The sequence below is a fragment of the Malurus melanocephalus genome, unplaced genomic scaffold (assembly GCF_030028575.1).
Source record: "Malurus melanocephalus ecotype Western Australia unplaced genomic scaffold, MMel_1.1 scaffold_197, whole genome shotgun sequence".
In the NCBI taxonomy this organism is placed as follows: Eukaryota; Metazoa; Chordata; class Aves; order Passeriformes; family Maluridae; genus Malurus; species Malurus melanocephalus.
In genome coordinates this window covers 1,262,052-1,282,461 of record NW_026623429.1, presented here as the reverse complement: position 1 = coordinate 1,282,461, position 20,410 = coordinate 1,262,052, and the positions used below count along the sequence as shown (strand labels likewise).

At 41.5% G+C, this 20,410-nt stretch overlaps 1 protein-coding gene across 1 annotated transcript in view; it reads right to left on the bottom strand.

Moving 5' to 3' along the window:
• Positions 1-611: 611 nt before the first annotated feature.
• WNT7B (Wnt family member 7B) overlaps positions 612-20,410 on the bottom strand; it is an 82,357-nt gene continuing 62,558 nt past the window's right edge. The window contains exons 3-4 of the mRNA XM_057373423.1: positions 13,122-13,393; positions 612-4,069 (exon numbers count right to left, since the gene is read on the bottom strand). Of these exons, the coding sequence (XP_057229406.1) occupies positions 3,590-4,069; positions 13,122-13,393 (752 nt within the window). The 3' untranslated portion in view covers positions 612-3,589. The remainder of the gene's footprint in view (positions 4,070-13,121; positions 13,394-20,410) is intronic.

The window sequence follows — 20,410 nt, the reverse complement described above, 5'->3', positions numbered from 1 at the left end:
TTACCCTGTGCTATAAAAACTTCCTGCAGTTCTATTAACAAGTTTCCCATTATGTAATTAGAGAGAAGGTGCAGTGTTTTCTTTGGCATCTGTGGGTAAAATGCTGTGCATATTTGTGCTGCTGYAAACCCAGGCCAACTCCGTTCATTTTAATGAAGTTATTTTGGACTTAGTTCACGTAGAATTTCACTATAGCTCTCTCTATATCTGGATATCTTCCCTGAGGGGTAAATAAAGCAAATGTTGTACATTTTCTTTCGATTTTGTACAGGAAGGCGCTATACTCAGTATCAAAGAGGTTGTAACTATTCTAACCAAGGTAAACTCTGTAAAATCCTCCAGGTTCAGACTMAGGCAGCATTTTGCATTTTCAGATGTGTCCATAACCAGCTTGAATATCCTGGAGCACGGACAGGTGCCTAAATCAGGGCCTTCCAGCTCTGTTCTGCACCTCTTACTCCTCTGTTTCCTAATCTGTTTTCCATGTGAGTTTCRTGGTCAAGCACCATTTCTGAGTTGGATGCCACATTTCTGTCACAAAACATTTATTCCACCAAAAAATTCATCTTTTCATTGATGAATCCTCTGGTAGCAGCAATGCTGGTGCTGCTTTCTCTGTAGCCCTGGTGTAGGCAGATGGTTTGAGACTGATACCATACAGAGTCATGTTCATTTCTGCTTTTCCCAAAATTCAAAAACTGCTTAGGACTTGGAATTTGYCTATCATTTCTCATCTGTACAAAAATGGCCTTTGCATAAGACCTTGTTGCAATTTTTTTTTCTCCTAAACAAAGAACAAAYAAAAGGAAAAGGAGCTAGAAGGGGAAAAATTAAGTTTTAATGGAAACACATTTCAATTTTTGTTTTCTGCTTGCCATAAAACATTAACATAGTAAACAAATTGATCTTTGCTCTTCAGTTCTTTAATRACATAAAGTATTTTGAGTTTTGTCRTGGCTAAGGTATGGTTAAATCACATGTTGCTGGTCGTGTTCCAACCTCTATCATCACAGGTCTTTGACATCAAACTACATTTTTAAAAATAAAAATTGTGTGTAACCCACTTCCATTCACAGACACCTTTGTTAAAAGTCRTCGTTTTGGGGGGTGTTTCAGTACATTAGTGGTAACGGTGTTTTCTATTTCAAAGTCCAAGCATTCCCAATGCCAGCCCCTGCTTTGTGCCATGCAGCAGCTTTTGGGATGCTGCACCTCCACATGAGCAAAGCTTTAGTGGGATGCTCTGAAACGTTACATTCTAGACTGCTAACCCAGTCCTGGGACTGTTACAGTGGTCTTAAAATAGCAGAAAGAGCTATTTCAAATAGGGGTGTGGATAGGAAAGAGAGAAAGTGTCACTTTGGTCCACTTTTCAGAGTGGCTGGTGTTATAATATATAACCTTTTTTTCTTTTTTTCTTTTTTCAACGCAGTGTAGTTCGCAATAATTTAAAATACTCTATAGACATTTAAACGATATACAATAATATAACTTAATTGGATTCCTCAATTGTACTTAACAAATACTATTCTAACATATTTACAGCATCTAGTACCATAAGACTGTGCATTCCTGTGTTTGGGAGCTTTATTTGCTTCCTGTCCAGAATGTGGTGAAAGAACAGTATTATCACTATTATTCAACAACAATACCCATGAATCCAAGGGACTTTCAACTATATGGAGTCAATCTGGTATTTTGGGGGTCCCTGCTGACTTCTGTGAAGTGGCATTTAGGAAACAACAGCAATATAGAGAAAAATAAGCAATTTTGCATTGCTCTGCAATTGGGGGAGCTGTCAAAGGGGCCTGATTTTCAAGGATAAGTGCTTGGGTCAGAAAGGGCAGGTCCTCATGAGCGTTCAGATGAAGATCCCCAGGTCATYTGTTGTTTTTGATGATGTGGGGCTGCAAATTGCAGAGGTAATTCTGGCTCAGTCACATCTCCAGCACTGGGCCCGCCAGCCCCCGGCCCCAAGAGCACCACGGGGATGAATGAGAGATTCTGTGCCATGTGGGGAGGGCTCGTGGCTCTGCACCCCTCAGTTACAGCAATGAAATGGAACAAAAGCTAAAAAATATACAGATGTGAGGAAATTTTTAATCCACACTTTCAGAAAGTCGGGTGGGACCCTYGGGAGAAGCAAACGGTGATGTGGTTGGATGGGCTGTGTTGTAAGTGGGCACACCTGGGCTCTTGGGGTTAAAACACTAAATTTTACAGCAGTAAAATATCTGAGGCTGCTTTAAAAACCCCTCGTAGGGAAAAAGGTGTGGGAATTAGGATTGAGTGCTATTAAGAAGTAAGATTCTTTCTTTTAACATTCATGTGCTTACATAACAAGGGGGTGCATTATTGCCAACCTTAAAATAACGATGACATGGGCTAACCCAAATTTTAGCTTTCTTATGCTTGTGAAGCCACRGCAGCTCAGAGCTGCCACACTTTTATTGACTTCTGAGTGCATTCTGGGCATAAGTTATTTAAAACTCTTGGATATATTAACTTTTAACCATGAAAGGGAAAACACAATGCCTGGAAGATCCTGCCAGTGCATTTGATGGCAAAGCAAAACCTTTGACATTTGTCGAAGCACATCTTTGTATCCTAAAACTCCCTACRAGGAGCTGAGAGCAGGTGCTCCACACCTCAGGCCTGAGTGTAAAAAAAAAGTCATTCAGGAGGCAAGCGGGAACAGTCAATATCAAACATTGGTGACCGCAGTTTTGTGTGGCGTTTTCGCTCATTTCTGGCGATTCCTTAAGGTCTACAGTAATTGAACTCTCTAATAGTGGAGTGACAACAAATCAGTAGCATTGAAGAACTTAGGGAGAACCAAATACAAAAGTCATAAAGTCAGAGTTCCAATAAGTTTACATTTAGTACAGAATTAAGACATAGCTACCCGTTAGTGCTTAGAATTTTTTGATACTATTAAAAACATAAATAATTATTTTTAATGTTCATTCAAAGAGTTCCAGTGTCACTGGCAGCTGATGTAATTTTCTGAATGTTTGTCGGGGTTTTTTTCCAAACTGATAGTGGAGTGTTTCTGCCATAGGTTTTGCTCCCTACCAGTTGTTTTCTCTCTACCTGCTTTCTTAGAAATTTTGGGTTTTGCAGCAAGAATGCTATATTCTAGTCAGTGAAGATTTCATTTCCTTAAAAAAAGTCTTTGTTTGCACAGGGCTAGACAGTTTTGTTGCTGTAAAAGAAGAGAAAGTGTCTTTTTCTTTCAAACGTCACGGGAGCTGCGATGCAATCAGCTTCTCTGGTAGGTATAACTTAAAACAGTAAGACAACTCYACAGATTGTAGGTTGTTTAAAAAAAAAATAAAAAAAAAAATTAAAAAAAAAGAAAAGAGAGACAAAGAGAAAGTTTGATGTGGTTGTCAACATCACCTTAATCCTGTTGCCCTCGTTTCCAAAGCAGTTACAACAGCCAGCCAGCCAAAATGCACCATCCTTAGGAGSGTAGTAGTGGTGGGGAGGGAGTGGTTGTTGTGGTGTCGGCCGGGGTTCTTCCCCCGRGAGGATCAGATGTGCAAAACGATGCTGTCGCTGTGCTCGCACTCCGCCCTCCYGGCCGTTATTTGCAGGTGAACACCTCTGTCCTCTCGCTGCACGTGTTGCACTTGACGAAGCAGCACCAGTGGAATTTGCAGTTGCACTGCCACACCTTGGTGTACTGGTGCGTGTTGTAGCCCCGGCCGCAGCACATCATGTCGCAGCCGTCCGCGTTGGGCGACGTGCGGTTGCACAGCCGGCCCTGGGTGCCCACGCTCCCCGTGGAAGCGTCCTCCTCGCAGTAGTTGGGTGATTTCTCGATGTACACTAAATCCGTTTCCATGGGTTTCTGGTAGCTCTTGATCTGTTTGATCTTCAGGAAGGTGGGCTGCCTCAGCCGGCTGGCCCGCACCACCTCCACCTGCACCGCCGCGTTGTATTTCTCTTTCAAAATATATCCGATCTCTCTGAATTTGGGGAGCGTGGTCCAGCAGGTCTTGGTGGTRCAGGAGCCYGAAACTCCRTGGCATTTGCACTCCAGTTTCATCCTCTCCTCGAGAACCTGGTGTACAGACATTTGCACATTGTTACTGCAGGGAAACAGCACCGTGAGCCCACCTAAACCTCAGCCTGTTAATTCATACRAATATTCATCACTGCTGGCTGAAATTTTTTGAATGCATGCTTAGAAATTGTCTCACCTCTCAGCAGAATGCTCATAATACATTTTGTTTTAAGTGGCACCTGGTTGAAAATACAGTGTTTTGWTGTTTTTAATTTTTTAAAAAACATCTCTGTTCTGTTTTTCAAATATTGGAAAATACCTGCTTACATTTCACAAGACATGTCTTTAGAGCCACAGGGGACTTAAATTTTTTTTCAAGCCATTTTCATTTTGAAAACAGAAAAAAATAATGGGGTTAAGGGGTTTTTTAGGTGGCATAAGATTCAGAATATTTAATTGCTTTAAGTAACAATCAAAGAATTTTTAAAAAGAGCATTGTATACTGTGTGACTGAACAGGCACACATGCAGGAAGAGGRAACTACATGATCTCTGAGGTCCCATCCAACCCAAACCATTTTATGATTCTATATTCACTGCATAATTAAAGATTTTGCCTGCATACCTATACCTATAGCACCATTGGTAAACTTATGGACCATTCTACCCACAAAATGGAACTAAGCACCACTGCAGTATTTAGTCCAACTATTAAGTGAATAATCAGCCAGAAATCCATTTTTTTTCTACCAGGGCAATGATTACACAACATTACMGGGGAAAAAAAAATCCACGGAAGGGTCCTGCTCGACAGTGAGCGAAAGAAACGCATCGCTGTGGGGGAGGAGGTGGGAAGGGGCCCAGATTGGTGGGGTGTGGCTCTCCCACCCCTCTGTCCACYCCAGGATGGACACAGCCCCCGTGTYSGKCCAGGCTGTGCCGGGGAAGGCGAGCTCTGCTCTCCCACCCCGCGCGTGCGGCCCCGCGGAAGCGCCTCTCTGCTGCTCTGCCCTCGCGCTACCACTTAAGCCTGACCATAATTGCRCCCACAGTCATCATTAGCTTATGAAAATCAAGGCCTAAGAACAAAGGGAACTGATCTTTCCCCTTCGCAGTGGGATGCTAACAAAGAAATATGAGCCACCAGGCTTGTCTGAAAGCATTACTGATGCTGCAGACCATCTCCTGTCGTGGTTTCGCTGCAGATCCCAGAACATGACTGAAATGGGCAAGGGATAAAAGGGCCGAAATCTGAGTACAATGGCATAATGAAGTAGGAGGGAGTAAAAAATGCTTACTCCTTCAGAAACTGGCCTTAAAATAAAAACTGTACAGATCTGGTTATCCCTGCAAATAGAGGGCACCCTCCTGAGTTGTTTGAGTTTCACTTAAATTGCATGGTTTGTTTTTTCCCAAATTTCTGGGGTTTCAATATTAAAGAGAATATTTGGTTTGGATTCTCCCTTGCCAACATACGGTAGCAAGTATAAGACAGCTGAGCAACCTATGAAGGAATCATAAAATATCCGGAGCTGGAAGGGACCCATCGAGCCCAACCCAGGACAGCCCCAAAATTCCCCCCTGAGCATCCCTGGTGTCCAAATGCTCCTGGAGCTCTGGGACAGAGCTGGGACCATTCCCTGGGGAGCCTGGGCAGTGCCAGCACCCTCTGGGCACAGAAAAACCTTTCATGATATCCAAACTAAGCCCTGGTCCAGCTCCAGCTGYTCTCTCGGGTCCTGTCCCRTCATGAGGAGCAGAGATYGGAGCTGCAGCCCCTGCTGAGCTCTGACCTCAGGCTGCTCATACCTGAGACCTTCTGGAGGCTTTTCCCAGCTCAAGAACAAATTATCCTGTCAGAGACAGAAAAGGTGTTTTCCAGCAAGGCTTACTGGGTTAAGGAAGAAATTCCTACAGCTGCAACTGCTCTAAAAGAAGAAAATCAGCAAGGCTGTGCTGATCTGGTGTTTTGTGGACACTGAAATGAACTGTGTCACCTTCCTGTCTTCCACACTGATAGAAGAGAACAGTTTCCACTTTCTGCAGCAGCAGCAGCATTTCAGCAGCAGTGAGGAGATGAAATGCATCATGACAAATTCCAGGGTCTTTTAGGGGTCCCCCTGTATCCATTTCAGGCTTTTCCAAAAAACCCCAAATAAGATTTCAGTCCTGTTCCACAAATCAGGGTTCAAACTGAAATCACCACAACTCTGCTGGTGTTTGGATGTGTTTGTAGGTCTGAATAAACACGCTCAGAAGCTGTGCTCGATATCGCTGGAAAGTGTTTGATTTTGTTGAAACCAACCCATTTCTGCAGCTTTCTCAACACTGTCAGAACTGCAGCAAAACTCACGGTGGGAGGTGTTTGGAGGAACCTTTACAGTAATTGTTTGCCTGTGTGTGTATTTGGTTGAGATGCTGATATATGTTTATATTATAATATGTATTATTTATAGACATCGCCTGGCAGTTTTGCAGTACAGTCTTCAGCGATTTTATCCTAACTCTTGGTTTTTTTGTTTTTTTTTTTTTTTTTTTTTTTTTTTTTGCTGTTACCTTTCTGAAGGTCCAGGCTTGTGATTCATTTTGGTGGGCAGAAATCTGATTTCACTGCTTTTTTTTTCAAAAGTTCCCACTGTCTGTGATGGTGGGAGGACTCGCAAATGCAAGCCATGCAGGCTCAAAAAAGCAGAAGTTTCAAAAAAAGTATTAATTCATGCTCCTGAAGCCAATCTCACAGGTTTTTCTAATTTTTTTGGAGGCTTCTCTCATGAATGTGGAATGCTTGGGGTTACAACACTGAGCAGAGGCCCAATCATCAGGTAGTTAAATTCCTGAATGCTATAATTTGTGTGCCCACAGTCAGCTGTGGGTACAAAATTGTGCCCAAAACCTTGGAGGTCAGGGAATACAAGGCCCAAACTAAGCAGATTTATAAGCAACGTTTTTTTCTCCCTCTTTCCACGCAGATGCTGCCGAGTGCCCCTCCTTGCTGAGCTCTGGCTCTGCCACAGGAACATCTCCACGCTGGCCATGGAGGTGCCACGGGGCTCCCAAAGCTCTGGCCCTGTTTGCCCAAAGCTCTGAGTGAAGAACAGCTCACATTTGACTTCTAAACCTCCCTCCAGCTCAGCTTTCCTCAGCAAAATTCCCACCACAGACCCTGAACCTTGGAGGTACTCATTGACTCAAAGCTGAGCCCCCGTGCCAAGCTCGGTGCTTAATTAAAGATCAGAAATCATTAGCTGGCGGGAGGCGCTCGCCCCATTTGTCATGTCAGTGCCTCCTATCTAATCGGGAAGGGTTCACAGCCAGATCTGCCTCCCAGAGCAAATTCCCAGCGCTGGGCTGAGCTGCCTCACGCTAATCACAGAACATTCCTCAGCTCCCTTTTCCGCACACGGGCCYGCTCCCACCCCCGTGTTCTCTTGCCAAGTAAAATTTTCTAGCTACTGCTGCTTTGTTCAATGAATTGTGAAATACAACCTTAAAGCTTTCTTAAYCCCAYGTCTTTTTATACCTATATAAATCAYACRTTTAAAATGCGATTTGAGGGCTGCCCGCTGCCAGTTAAGTAGAAAAAGACTKGGGAAGACAGAAATAAACCAAAATTATATTCAAGAAAAGAAATTAATTTTGTCAAGTTCCATATCTAGATCCTACTGAATAACATCAGATACAGTTTCTGTGCATATTAAAAATCCTATCTGGACAAAGTATGCAAAAACAATGGTAACATTTTGTGTGTGTGTTTGTGTCAGTGTGTGTGTGTGTGTGTGTGTTCTGGCTTGCTGGTTTGCGTTTTCCTTAGTGGAAATTGTTGGATCAGATGTTGAGTGTAACAAAACCCATATAACTTCTTGCTTGAAGCATCAAAAAGAAATGAAAGACTTTCAGAGYTTGCCTCATCAAACATTCAAGCGATCAACTTTTTTTTTGGGTGATAACTATTGAAAGAGGCRGATTCTGGTCACGAGATGTCACCGCTGCTTTGATGTTGGTGCAGCTGCAGCCACCAGAGCTGGTGGCTCACTGGTGACGTGTGGGCACAGCTTGGGMTCCACCACTGCTGGCAAAATGCTGATCTCGTGGGCCCATCTGGGAATCCGGGCCCAGTTTGTTTGGGTTTGGGTTTTTATCTTGGACAGGCACGGGTGTAACTAAGATTAGTAGGGTGTAATGCTACTCCTCTAACGCAAATGTCCTGAAATGATTCTTTGTTAACAGCACATCACAGAGCCCAAAATGGAGCAGTTCAGCTCATGCCATGTCCCCTTGGGCTGTGCCCAGCTCTGACAAGAGGAGCCTGGAGCCAGCAGCAGAGGAACATGTTGTAAAAAGCAGCAGAGTAACATGTTGTAAAAAGCAGCAATCCTCAGAAAAAACGCTCCAAATCATCCCCAGTTCGCCGCGTTCCACTCTCTATGAAATTTGTTGCAAAACTCAAAAGTAAAATTTTAAATATAGCCTGAAATAGTTAAAAATATCTCAGTGGAGTTTAATTCTGTTGGGCAGAACAGTTGTGTCAGGTTTGAGACCTTGCAGAGATATTTCATAGATGTTTGAGATATGCATTACATGGTATGCATGGGCATGCACATTTCTTGAATAAAACCATTTAGCAAGTCCTAAAATATTTGGCTGCTCCCCCCTCTAATTTTAAAGYGAAATGTTCAAAAAGCAGGGCAGCACCAGATGTAGCTGCTGGCAGTCTGTGCTGAGGGTGTGTTTCTGGAAGGAAAAGATAGGCTGGGAAACCCAGCCCAACTGGAAGCAGGAGATCTACCCTCGTGAGATTTGGAGCCAAATCTGCATTTCCAGGACATATGGATAAACCCTCAGTTATCCATCCAACCCACCCAAGCTGGAAMACCAAACTTTCTGAAACTGGATTTACAGATCTGTCTGCAAACCAATTTAAGTGGGAAAATGGAAAGTATGGCACGAAGCTCAACTACTGAAAGCTTTTCTTTCAGGAGTGCTCTCCCAAGGGATGTGCAGTGAAATAATTTGTCGCTTTCAAAGAAAGAAACTTTCAGCAAATGATGKACTCGAGGCTGTCAAACCTGGAAAGTCACATTCTTTGCATGGCTGGAATGACTTAGGAAACAAAGTCACATTTTAAAGAATATTTTGGGCTTACAAGAGCATAAAATTAGTTGAAACTGAGATTCAGCCTCTGCTGTGACTTCAGAATATTTAATCTGGGTATTGCTTCTTTTTTTTATGTCCTGTCAGTGTGGGCAGCACACCAGGGCATGCTGAGCACCTTGCAGGAATGAATAGATTAATTATGATGCTTCATGTGAGGGGAAGGGAGCTAAAATTATCTCACATTATGTATGCACAGAAAATACATATAAATAGGTATAAATATGCATAATAATGTGCACACACACTGCATGTATTTATATCTAAGTATGTATAATATATATAATATAATATATATGTATAATATAATATATATGTATAATGTAATATATATGTATAATGTAATATATATGTATAATGCAATATATATAATATAATATATATGTATAATATAATATATATGTATTATATATATGTATAATGTAATATATATATATAATGTAACATGTATGTATAATGTAATACAAATATATGCATAATATAATATATCTTTTATATCTTTATGTTTAAATATAGATATAATGAATGGTAATCAACAAATCACCTCAGTAGCTTTTTTTCAGCCAGAGAAAGTCAGAAAATAAATCCTTCCTAGTRTTACATGCCTGTTGCACCAGAAACTGTGAGAACAAGGCATGGCTTAGATGGAAAAACTGTCCAAATAATTGAATAATCTCTTCTGAAGAGAGCCTATTTTTCCCCCACACCTTTACTGTATCAAAGGTGGAATAAGATGTTGTCATCTTCCAGGCATTCCAAAAAAAACCAAAAGGAATAAATACTGGGATGGTGTCAGGCTGAGCGATGGGTGAGTTTCTAGAAGGGCCAGCTTGCTCTCCACAGTCACTGTCTGTCCTAACTGATTGATAAACTGTCAGAAAAAATTCTGCTTTTTGGGAAAAGCTGCAATCTGCTACCAATTTGTCAGTTTGTTCTTCTAACTCACCCCATAAAAACAAACAGAAACCCCTGTTTTTACAAATGAGATGCCCCGAGAGAGGCGATCATTGTTTTGAAGCTTTCAACAAAAAGTGAAGATTAATGATGTGTGTTCCCAGATGTTACTCTAAGTTCATTTATCCCAGAATAAAGATATTTGTTTCTAAAACTACATGGCAGAAAGCTGTCTAATAAAACAGCATCAAAGCTGGCTTGGTTTGTTGGTATTTWATTTTTCATTACTCTGTCAAAGTTTTGCCCACAGATCTCTCTGCAATCTTTCAGATTTGCAGCAGGCCATTCTTTCAGAAATGTTTGTGTCAGACATGTGCTGGTCCTCYTCTGGGGGTTTGTTTTCCTTTGCCACACTTGTGCTTTCCATCCCAAATCACAGAGGATGTTTAGAAACAAATGGGGAATTTTGTTTTTTGTTTTTAGCAGCAGTCTCTGTAGGAAGCTACAAAAGCATATATTTCCTTTACTCTCCTGTCATGACCACTCTRTGGTTGAAAATAGATTGAAAATACCATTCAAGAACTTCTGAAGCAATGAAGGAATTAAAAAATGAACTGATTTGCTTATTTTTTTTCCTTCTTCCCTTTTATTCCTATTTATAACAGGGGAAAATATCCTTACTTTGGTTCTTAATAGCAGCAGTCATGAACCAGAACTTGGCTGGTTTTGTGTCAGGCTCACAGACCAATCCAGGCTTACCAAGGACCCCCCAAACTTCCACATTTCAGGTGAATTGAGGTCAGATTTCAAGGGTGCCTGGATTTTTGGAAGGGACTTGTGATTTCACACCAAAATCGCTGAAATTTTGTGAGAGTTCATAAATAATAGCTGCTTTTGTGAGGGTTCCAACCCAGAAACACAGAAAGCACATCCTAGGTTCCAGAGTTTTGTTCTAACCTTAAGTTTCAGTCACTCTTGAATTCAGAATGTCTGATTTATACACATAGCAAATGAACTCAGAACCAAAATCACTAAATATTGTACTGTAGAACTCTGAATATTAATTTCATGGGAATGTAAAACACCAACATTATTTTTAAACATGGCCTGAAAACCATCTTTGGCATTAGCACATTTCTCCAGATTTGATGGATTATACTTAAAAACAAAAGCTACACCAAATCCTTTCAGACAATCTTAGCTTTTGAAAGTGATACAATGAATTAAACCATAAAATGCCAGCAACAAACAAGTGAGTAAATTCAAAAATACTATTTATATCTTTTTTAAAAAATTGTGAAAGAATATACTGTCAGTACTGACAAGCCTTTTTATTCCTTTCTTAAAATGTGAAAATGTTATTTGTTTTTTGCAAAAAAATAAAAAGGTTTTAGAATTATTAAACAAAGTTAATTTGCATGAATGCTGCCACCAGAAATATCTGTAAAAACACTTCTTTGGTTTGCTTATGTCCCTCTGCTTATGAAATTCTGATGAAAAGTAAAATATGATGTGCTTTATAAGAATCAGCAATGTGGTCTGGTGGTTACTGGGCTGTATTTAGGATTGGGGGAGCCATGATCAGTGCCTGGTTCACAAAATGAGCTCTTTCTGTCCTTGGGACTTCCCTGCTCTCYATCTCAGCATCTGCTTTTGCTCTTTTGTCCCTTTTTCACAACTGAACTGTGCTGTGTTCTGAGCAGGATGCTTATCAGGGTCTGCAGGGGGTGGCACAGGATGGCAGTGAGCAGGGGGGATCAAAAAYCCAGCAGTGATAAACTCTCCCTGACACGTTTTAGGGTTGGCTTCCATCTGCTTTTGCCTCCAAACGCAATCGATGAGGCTGAGCTTTAGGCCCAGCCTAAAGGGAGTGATCAGAYCTGGAGCTGCTCTTCCAAGGGGATGATCAGCTGCTGCATGAGGCTCTTTTAGAGCCCTGGCWGCAATTTTTAGGGAAAAAAATTTAACCACTCAAGGCTGCTTTTCTGTTGGGCTCTCCAGCCTCCTGCACATCTGGAGCCCTCAGTGTCACTGAAATACCAATCCTGTCCCTACAGCTGAGACTGAGCCTCACTGCCCACATGGATTTTGTGCAATATTTCCACCCCAGAGAATTACTGCTCACAGAGCACCTCAGTTCCAGTGCACAGCCAGTGCAGCTGAGTGTTCATAACCCCAAAATCAGAAAGATAATTACACTGCTTCTGTCCCCACCAATTCCACCCTCTCTGCCCAGGGCTTAGTGCACGACTGAAAGCAAACATGATTTCAGAGGAGGAAATTTCAGTCTCACTCRAAGGACTAAAGGAGGAGGATTTGTTGGACTGGTATATTGGAATATTGGATTTTTCTGCAGTGCTGGAGTGGAGGRGCTTTTCCTGGGGGAAAACCCTTTGAAGGGTACAATCTCTCCTGAGGAAGGTGTATATTATGGAGAAATACTTGTTACATTTTTTGAGAGCTGTGAGGATTGTTATTCAGAGAACATAAATCAGCACAGCTCCATGATGTTCATTGTTTCCGTGGCAAGCAAACCAGTCATGGCTGTGGAAATGGAACTGTTTCTCCTTTTTATACAGATGTTTGCAGCCCAGAGGTGACAAAGGGACAGCTGTGAACACGCTAAGGAGTGCACTGTGTGCTGCTCTGTGTGTTTCTTTAGAGCTGGGATCAAATTTGGGTTTTGTTGGGCTCGCTATSTGGAAGTGCTGTGAGATTTGAGTTGAGTGTGGTGAGTTCTGTCTCATCACAAGCCCTCACATCCCTTAATGGATTTGTTGCAAATCAAATGCAAAGTAGCAATTTATTATTAATCCAAACGGATCCAGCAAGGGGGATCATCAGGGGGGCTGGAAGGAGGGTTTAGGAAGCAGAAATTTTTAGACAAATACCTGTAATAACACGGCCATCTCTGAATAACAATAAACAGCAAAAAAATAGTGAACAATAGGTGCCATTTGTTGTGGATGGGGGGTTCAGCAGACAGAGGGGTGAGTTCTCAGGGAATGCCAGCCTCCCCCCGTCCTCCAGCACACAGACCCCATCCCTCATCCTTTCTGGAATACCTTTCTTCCAGCCTCATTGTTGTGCAAGTTCATCAGCCTCCGGGCATTCTTTTTGATTTCTCGGGCATCAACAAACCTCCGGGAGAACTCAATGCCGTATCTGATATCCGCGGAGCAGCCTCCCCACTTCCAGCCCTCCTCCTGGTTGTAGTAGCCCTGTTTCTCTCGGTCACAGCCACAATTGCTGAGGTTGCCCTGGCTGCAGGCGGCCGTGACAGCGTGCGCGACCCCGGCTGCAGTAATGGCATAGGTGAACGCGGCTTCCCTGCTTCCTGTGGAGAGAAGCCAAAAGCTGATGGGATGGCAGAAAGGCAGTACGAACCTACTAAAGAAAGCACAAAAATCATCTACAGCAAGGGGAGATGGCACAGTGCGAGGAGGGGTCACTGCTCCGTGCGGGTTTCTCATCCTTACAGAATTCCGCTCCCACGTAATCCCACCACCAGAGGTTTGTTTTCACCAAAAAAGTCAGGATTGCAAGGTGAACTTTATCTGTTTCAGATGAATAAAATAAAAAGTGAGTTAACAGCTGCCTCTCAGCATTGGCACTGCATGGGGAAAGTGTTCAGGCAAAGAAAAATAAACCAGGACACAAATGGGGCTGATTATTAATSTAACTCTAGAAATGCTCCAATAGCATCCATTGGTGATGCTGAGTGTAAATTACTGTAAAATGGGGCTGATTRTTAATCTAACTCTAGAAATGCTCCARTAGCATCMATTGGTGATGYYGAGTGTAAATTACTGTAAGAGAGACCTATAGAGACAAGAACTGGCCAGGTTTCATTTCTTTCAAGGCAGAGGTTACCCCTTTCCCTTGCAGACTTCTCCCATGYGTTCGTTTTGAGTTACTTTTGCTCAAGTGACCCTTTTCCACCCCCACTCTGGATCAAATCTTTGCATGGTTATTGAGCTTACACRGGGCATGAAAGTGCTGTGGCAGCACTGTTTCCTCTCCAAAACAGGTGAGACGCTGTTGTGGAAGCATGGACTTGTTTAAAAAAAAAAAAAWATTAAAATAGCAGTTCTTTTGTTTTTTCCATGGAGCAGCTGATGATAATGAGTGTATGCAGAGATGGAAATAAGGCTCTTTTCTGTACTGGTTGGCTCAGGTGCCTATGACGTGCAAAGAGGTACCAAAGGATGGGAAGTGAAGCTCYAGTCCATCCCATGTGTGACCACACTGACCTCACACAGGGCTGGACMATGTCCCCAGGTGCTTTGCTGCTCTCATTTACAACATTTCCCCACAAGTTKCCCTCCCAGTGCTTTCCTCTGGTAATAAATACACAGTTCTGTAGTGCTGCAGCCAAAGAATAACTGTAAAGAATCTGCAGAAAGTTGCTGAAATGCTTTAATGACCACACACGATTTGGGAAGGAAAAAAAAAAAATGAACAAATTTTCCAGAGGAGGAAAAAAAACCCCAACCTAAAAGCTAGTTTAAATGTTTAAATTTTTGTGTTCATATATCTCGTGACTATTCTGGAATGATCACTCCAAGGTATGGGGGGATTTGTATTCYTTATTTTCACAGATAGCTTCCTGAAAGATTACATCAGATATGAGGAAGACCCTACAAGGAACAATCAGACCCCAGGGTTTGGCACCATGGGCCTCTCCTCTTCACTTGACAGATAAAATCAAATCTGGGACCCTTGTTTTAAAATGTGTCCTGTTGACWTGCAGGATTTCTTTCTTCTTTGTTTAAAAAAATTCTATTCTTAATCTGCAAATTGAAATATTGGAAGTATGAGGTGTAATAGACTCTACATGTATAGACAGATTTTGCTTTTCTTCAGGCTGGGGGTAAATGATGATGCCAATTCAGACCCAGTGAAAATTTTGGTTCAAACACTTTTGAAGGGCACACAGAAAGGATTATTAACAAGAAGAAACTTATTCCTGTGAGGGAACATGGCAGCTGTGACCCAGAGTTGAGTAGATTTACTCAGAGATTAACCAGTRACAGTCGCTCATATTTTCGTTTAARCTCAATATATTCTCCYGTGTCCAGAACATGTTTTAAAACATTTTATTGTTTATTCTGGACTTTGTTTTCTCATCAGTTTTCACATGTTACTTCCCTTGATCAGTTATATAAAAGGTAAGAATATCCTGTCTTTATCTTCCTTCTGCTCCCCTCATTCCCATCATACCCCTGACTGTCAACAGCAATAAAGGAAAATATCATTCCTTTACCTACTAAAGATCTATAGCAGAGATGGAATTAACTCAAATCATGGGATTAAATTGGATGGAAACCACACTAGCTCTCTGAAGAGATTACCCTCCTGTCTCCATGCAGCTCCAAAATAAGAAGGGCTCAGAAATTAGACCTGGCCTGAAAGCCAGGTTTCTTTAGCCAGTTAAATTGTCCTGCTAAGAACTAAGAGTTTTGGGGGTTGGTATTTTTTTAAGTAGAGTATGTTCTAAAACTTCACTTAAACTTCAGTGCAAGCATTACCTCAGCAGTAAAGTCCCAAAATGAGCAGAGTTTGTCAGAAACTCCTGTGCTCCAATAAYGCCTGCTCTACACGGAGCTTCCCATTAGCATGTCATCACTTGGARTCAGTTCTAAGCAAGTCTTTGTTAGGCAGCTAAAAATATTTAGGTAATGATTGCTGTGATACCTTCATGGAGAACAATAATCTCATTTCATGGAATTTCCTGAGATTTCAAAAATATTCTCGTTCTGCAGCAAAAAAGAGGCAAGTCTTTCCAGGAATGCTCGTGAAATGAAGACATAAGTAGAGGCAGATTTGGGATTTAACCCAACTTTGGGGCTAGGATTTTCATTTCCCTGTGAATATCCTGATTATCAGTTATTTGACACAGTATATGCTGAATTTCTGGGTCTCAGAAGAAAAATTCTCGCCTGTCTTCCTAAGGTTTTTTCTGTCCCATAGACAAGAAAAATTCTGTCAAAATTTTTTCATTTTGGTGAAAAAGGAATGGCTTTGGCTTTTACTGGAACTCTTGGATTCACCCATTTCTGTTAGAAACACCTGCCTTGGTATCAAAGGTGACAGTTCTGATTTAATTCCCAAAATGTTTTCAGGAGTAACATGATCTAATATCAGTGGATAATAATCACTCTGATCTGATAACAGTCTGATCCAATAACTCCAAAAGGAGATGAGCACCAGCATTAATTAAAATTAAACCTTTTGTCTTCACTGAAGGTACCCAAGGCCACTTCCAGCAATCTGCCAGGCCATCAGAGGAGTAAGTGGTTTGCCAACCTGAGTTATTGCCATTTTCTGAGTTGATCTGTATTCTAACAGGTGGCTGTCCAAAATATTGGACCACGGATTCCTTAAGTGGGTGTCCTCTGGCAGATGGGGTGAGAGGAGCCTTTATCATGGTTGGAGTCATGGAGTAGCCTTTATTTCCCCCCTCATTTAAATGTCATTTCTGACGAGGTTTTAGACTTCTAACTGAGCACTAAACTTAGATTGGTCTGATGGGGAAATTCTTACAAGTTCCACAAATTATTACAGTTCCAAAATTGTTATTTACCAGACTTGAACATGTACAGATCCAGCAGAGTATTTTCAGCCTGGAGCCACAACCAGCTGAGAATCACATAGGCCAAATAAATTTAAAATAAATAAATAAATAAATAAATAAATAAACAATTGATCATTCAGCTGTGAGTGCAGAGAGGAAGATTTAACTGTTCCACAGAAATTTGTGAGGCATCTGTTTGTCTGAACAACTGGATGAGAATTCTACTTGTGTCAGCASAGAGATGAGTAAGGCTGCCACTGAATGTCAGCTCTCAGAGCTGTAATTCAACTTGAAATATTGAACTGCAGAACGTGCATGTTTGGCCAGTAATTTCCTAAATCTCACATCAGCAGTGACAGAAGAAAGCACTACACACTGTTGTTAAACAAAACAAATTCCCCGTGCACTTACACAAGGCAGCAGATTGATTATGTGACACAATACAGCATGGGTCAGTGGGAAACAGAAATGAACCACAGCAGAACTAAAATTTTTTTGACAAATGTACCCTTTTCAACAAGTCTTGTGAGCTGATGACAGATTCAGTCATTTTTTATGGCTGAAGACAATAGATACATCAAGATGAGTAAACTAAAACTCAGACAACAGCACCCTGAGTASTTTTGGGTGAAGGCTTTTATAGACAAATTTATTTCCTTTGTAATTTTGCATTTTATTCAACATTTGCATTAGCAATTCTCAAGGAAAATAGTGCAGGCTCTTCTTTTTGGGATTGATCCAAGGGCAATACAAGTCAGAAGGAATTTTCTCACTGTCTGGAGCAGATCCTTTATTTGCATTTTCAGTGTAATTAACTTTGAGCTCCTTGGTTTATAAAAGCATGGATTAATTTAATTTTTCTGTTCCTCTGATTTTTTGTAGAGCAGAAGTGCTGCAGTCAGAGCTAAAGGCCACTGAAACCACTTTGTACAAAAACAGAAAAAGRCAGAAGAGCAGGAAACTCAGGAGGGTCTCTATGGAGGCTGATAAGACAGATGTTCTTCAGAACAGCTTTTATTCTTCTTGTTCTTTAGGATTTTCAGTGGGGGAGGTTACAGGGTCTGGCCCAGCACCTCAGCAACCCTACTGCTATATATTTCACTGATATTAACCTGAAACTGTCTTTCTGAGAGCAAATCCAGAGTTACCAAGAGCTGGTTATTCCTATGAAATACATAAAATCTGTCAAGGCTTTCACCCCTCCCCAGACTGTTCCAGCCCAGTCCTTGTCCCAGCTGCCTGCTCGCTGTGACAGCAGCTCCAGATGAGGTTCTGCCTCCTCGGGCAGGGCAGAAGGAGCATTCCCAATGCCATGGTTTCTGTTTCCCAATGCCATGGTTTCTGTTTCCCAATGCCATGGTTTCTGTTCTCCTGTTTATTCCTGCCAGCCTGGTGTTTTCACAGCAGCAGGACGCTTTTGACTCTTTTTCCTGCGCAGCTGTTCCCGCTCCAGATGTTCCCCTTCTTGCATTTGTGCAGATGATTGTTCCCACATACAGATCTTCCCAATTTGCCTCCTCTTTCTTAGTTTAACTCTTTTTTCTCTTTTTCCAGACCATGCTCAGTTTTGACCCTGGCTCCCTCCAGCTTCCTTTCAGTCCTTCCCACAATGGCAGAATTCACAAATGCAGCGATTTCTCTTGGTCAAGTCAAGTGCACAACTCTGGCTGGTGCCAGATCCAGCACAGATCACCAGCAATCTCATCAGCACACCTTTCCATTTTGATAATTACCCTCCAAATACGATTTCCAGATGGCTTGCACCCATGCGGCAAGTTCTTATTTTTCTTACAAAAATGTAATATAAAGCAGGGTCAAAAGCACCCTTTAAATCCAAGATACTTTATATAAAAGGCTTCTGCTCTGCCTCTGAGGCTCTGGGTGGCCAAAGAAGGAAATTAGATTGGTTTAACATGATTTGTTCTTGACAGATCCTTGTTGACTCTTACTCATCTCCTTGTTGTTAGTTATGAGTTTACAAATGGGGATTGTTCCCATATTTTTTCATTTACTGAAGTTAAGCTGATTGGTCCTACAATTCCTTTCTTTTCTCTTTTTTTCTTTTTTTTTTTTTTTTTTTTTTTTTTTTTTTTTTTTTTTTTTTTTTTTTTTTTTTTTTTTTAATCAGAGCTCTCTGTAAATTTTCAGCACTTGTGGCTGTCAGGACAGCCAGTTGCACAATGACTCCATTGAATGTTCTGAGATGAGGGACAGCTGACTGGAAAGCAATCTGCATGGATAACCACTGCTCTCTGATGCTCAGAGGATCTTCCTCTGTTGATGGTTTTATATATAACCATGTTTTCATCTGTTTAGTGAATTCTGAGGTGAGAAGTGCTTGGCCTCCTTGATGTTTTCCTTGCTTTGCACTCTGCTCAGGGTTCCACTCCACTGAGCAGTGAATCAGATTTTATTCTACATTTCTTACTCACTGACAAAGCACTGATTCATTGATTTCTGCGTACCTTTCATTAAAAAAAAAAATGTATATGGCCATCCATGGTTTTGAGGTTCCTTTCTAGCACCCGTGTTCAGAAGTGTTCCTGAGCAATGAACTTCAATTCAATTCAATGAGGTTGAAAATCTGTTTCTGGCAGGACTTTCTGGTCRAGTCTGATGGAGCCTGCTGATGGTTATGCTCAGTTACGTTCTCTTTAYGGTATTTATTCATTTCACTTTTCCTCTTTAAACCCCTTATTCTCTACTACAGTTTGATTAAAATAGTCATGTTTGATTTTTTTATAAACTAAAACAGACCCAGACAGGTCYGTTTGGTGGAATTAGAGCAGCAGTTGCATGTGACTCCAGCAGCTTCTTCCAAACCTTTCTGGGTCTATTTTCAATTATACGTGGCCAGGACAGAATATTGCAGATCTCCAGGCTGACAATGTGTAGTGACACCACTTAATGGTTTATTTAAAGATTCTTCTCCTGCTCAACATTCTTCATCTCCAGGCTCCCACTTTTCGTGGTTGCCAAGATCTTGGCCATCAGTTTAGAATTGTTCTGTCAACTGAATTTTCTATTGCTCTTATGGATTTGTCAAATCTTCTTTCAGAATGGGCTGCACATGAGCCAGAATTATTTCACACTTGCCTTCTTGCAGCTTCTTGCTGTCACTGTTTATATACTTTTGGAAGCATGTCTATTAAAAAGAAACACTCTGCCTCTGATTTTCACTTTTTTTTAAACATTTTCTGAATGTCATGGTTGTTTTCCAAAGGCTTGGCGGTACTTTCCACAATGATCTCTGTAATGATTCTTCCAAGAATTTACAGGGAGTTTTTACTTCATTTACCCCCTAAATTTATTCAGTTAAATCCTGGCAACCTTAAACAATAGTCAGCATTTCTGTTCCAGTGAGCATAATTCTGTTGTGTTTTTGACTGTCTTTTGGCAACATGTGCCTTGGTGAAGTTTTCTGGGACAGTTTCTGTGAGGTTAATGATTTTGCTATAATCTTTAAAAGGACGTTTAGCAGTGCCCAGAGAAATATGAAATTTTTGGGTTCTCTGCTGTAAAACGATATTTGCCATAACAAATATTTTATACCAGCTCAGCCCTAGCAAGAAAACCGTATCCCATTCTTACAGAAAACAGGGAAATTGAGTTCAGGTCGCCTTGTTTTTGTCAGAGTTGAATCAGAACACGGTGCTGAGCACACATTGAAAGAGTGCACGAGAGCATGGCCTGGGGAGCACRAGGGGGTCGTTCCCAGATGCTCTGTGCCTTTGGAGCAGCCTGTGTGTGTCACAGCTGGCTGTGCTTTCACAAAGC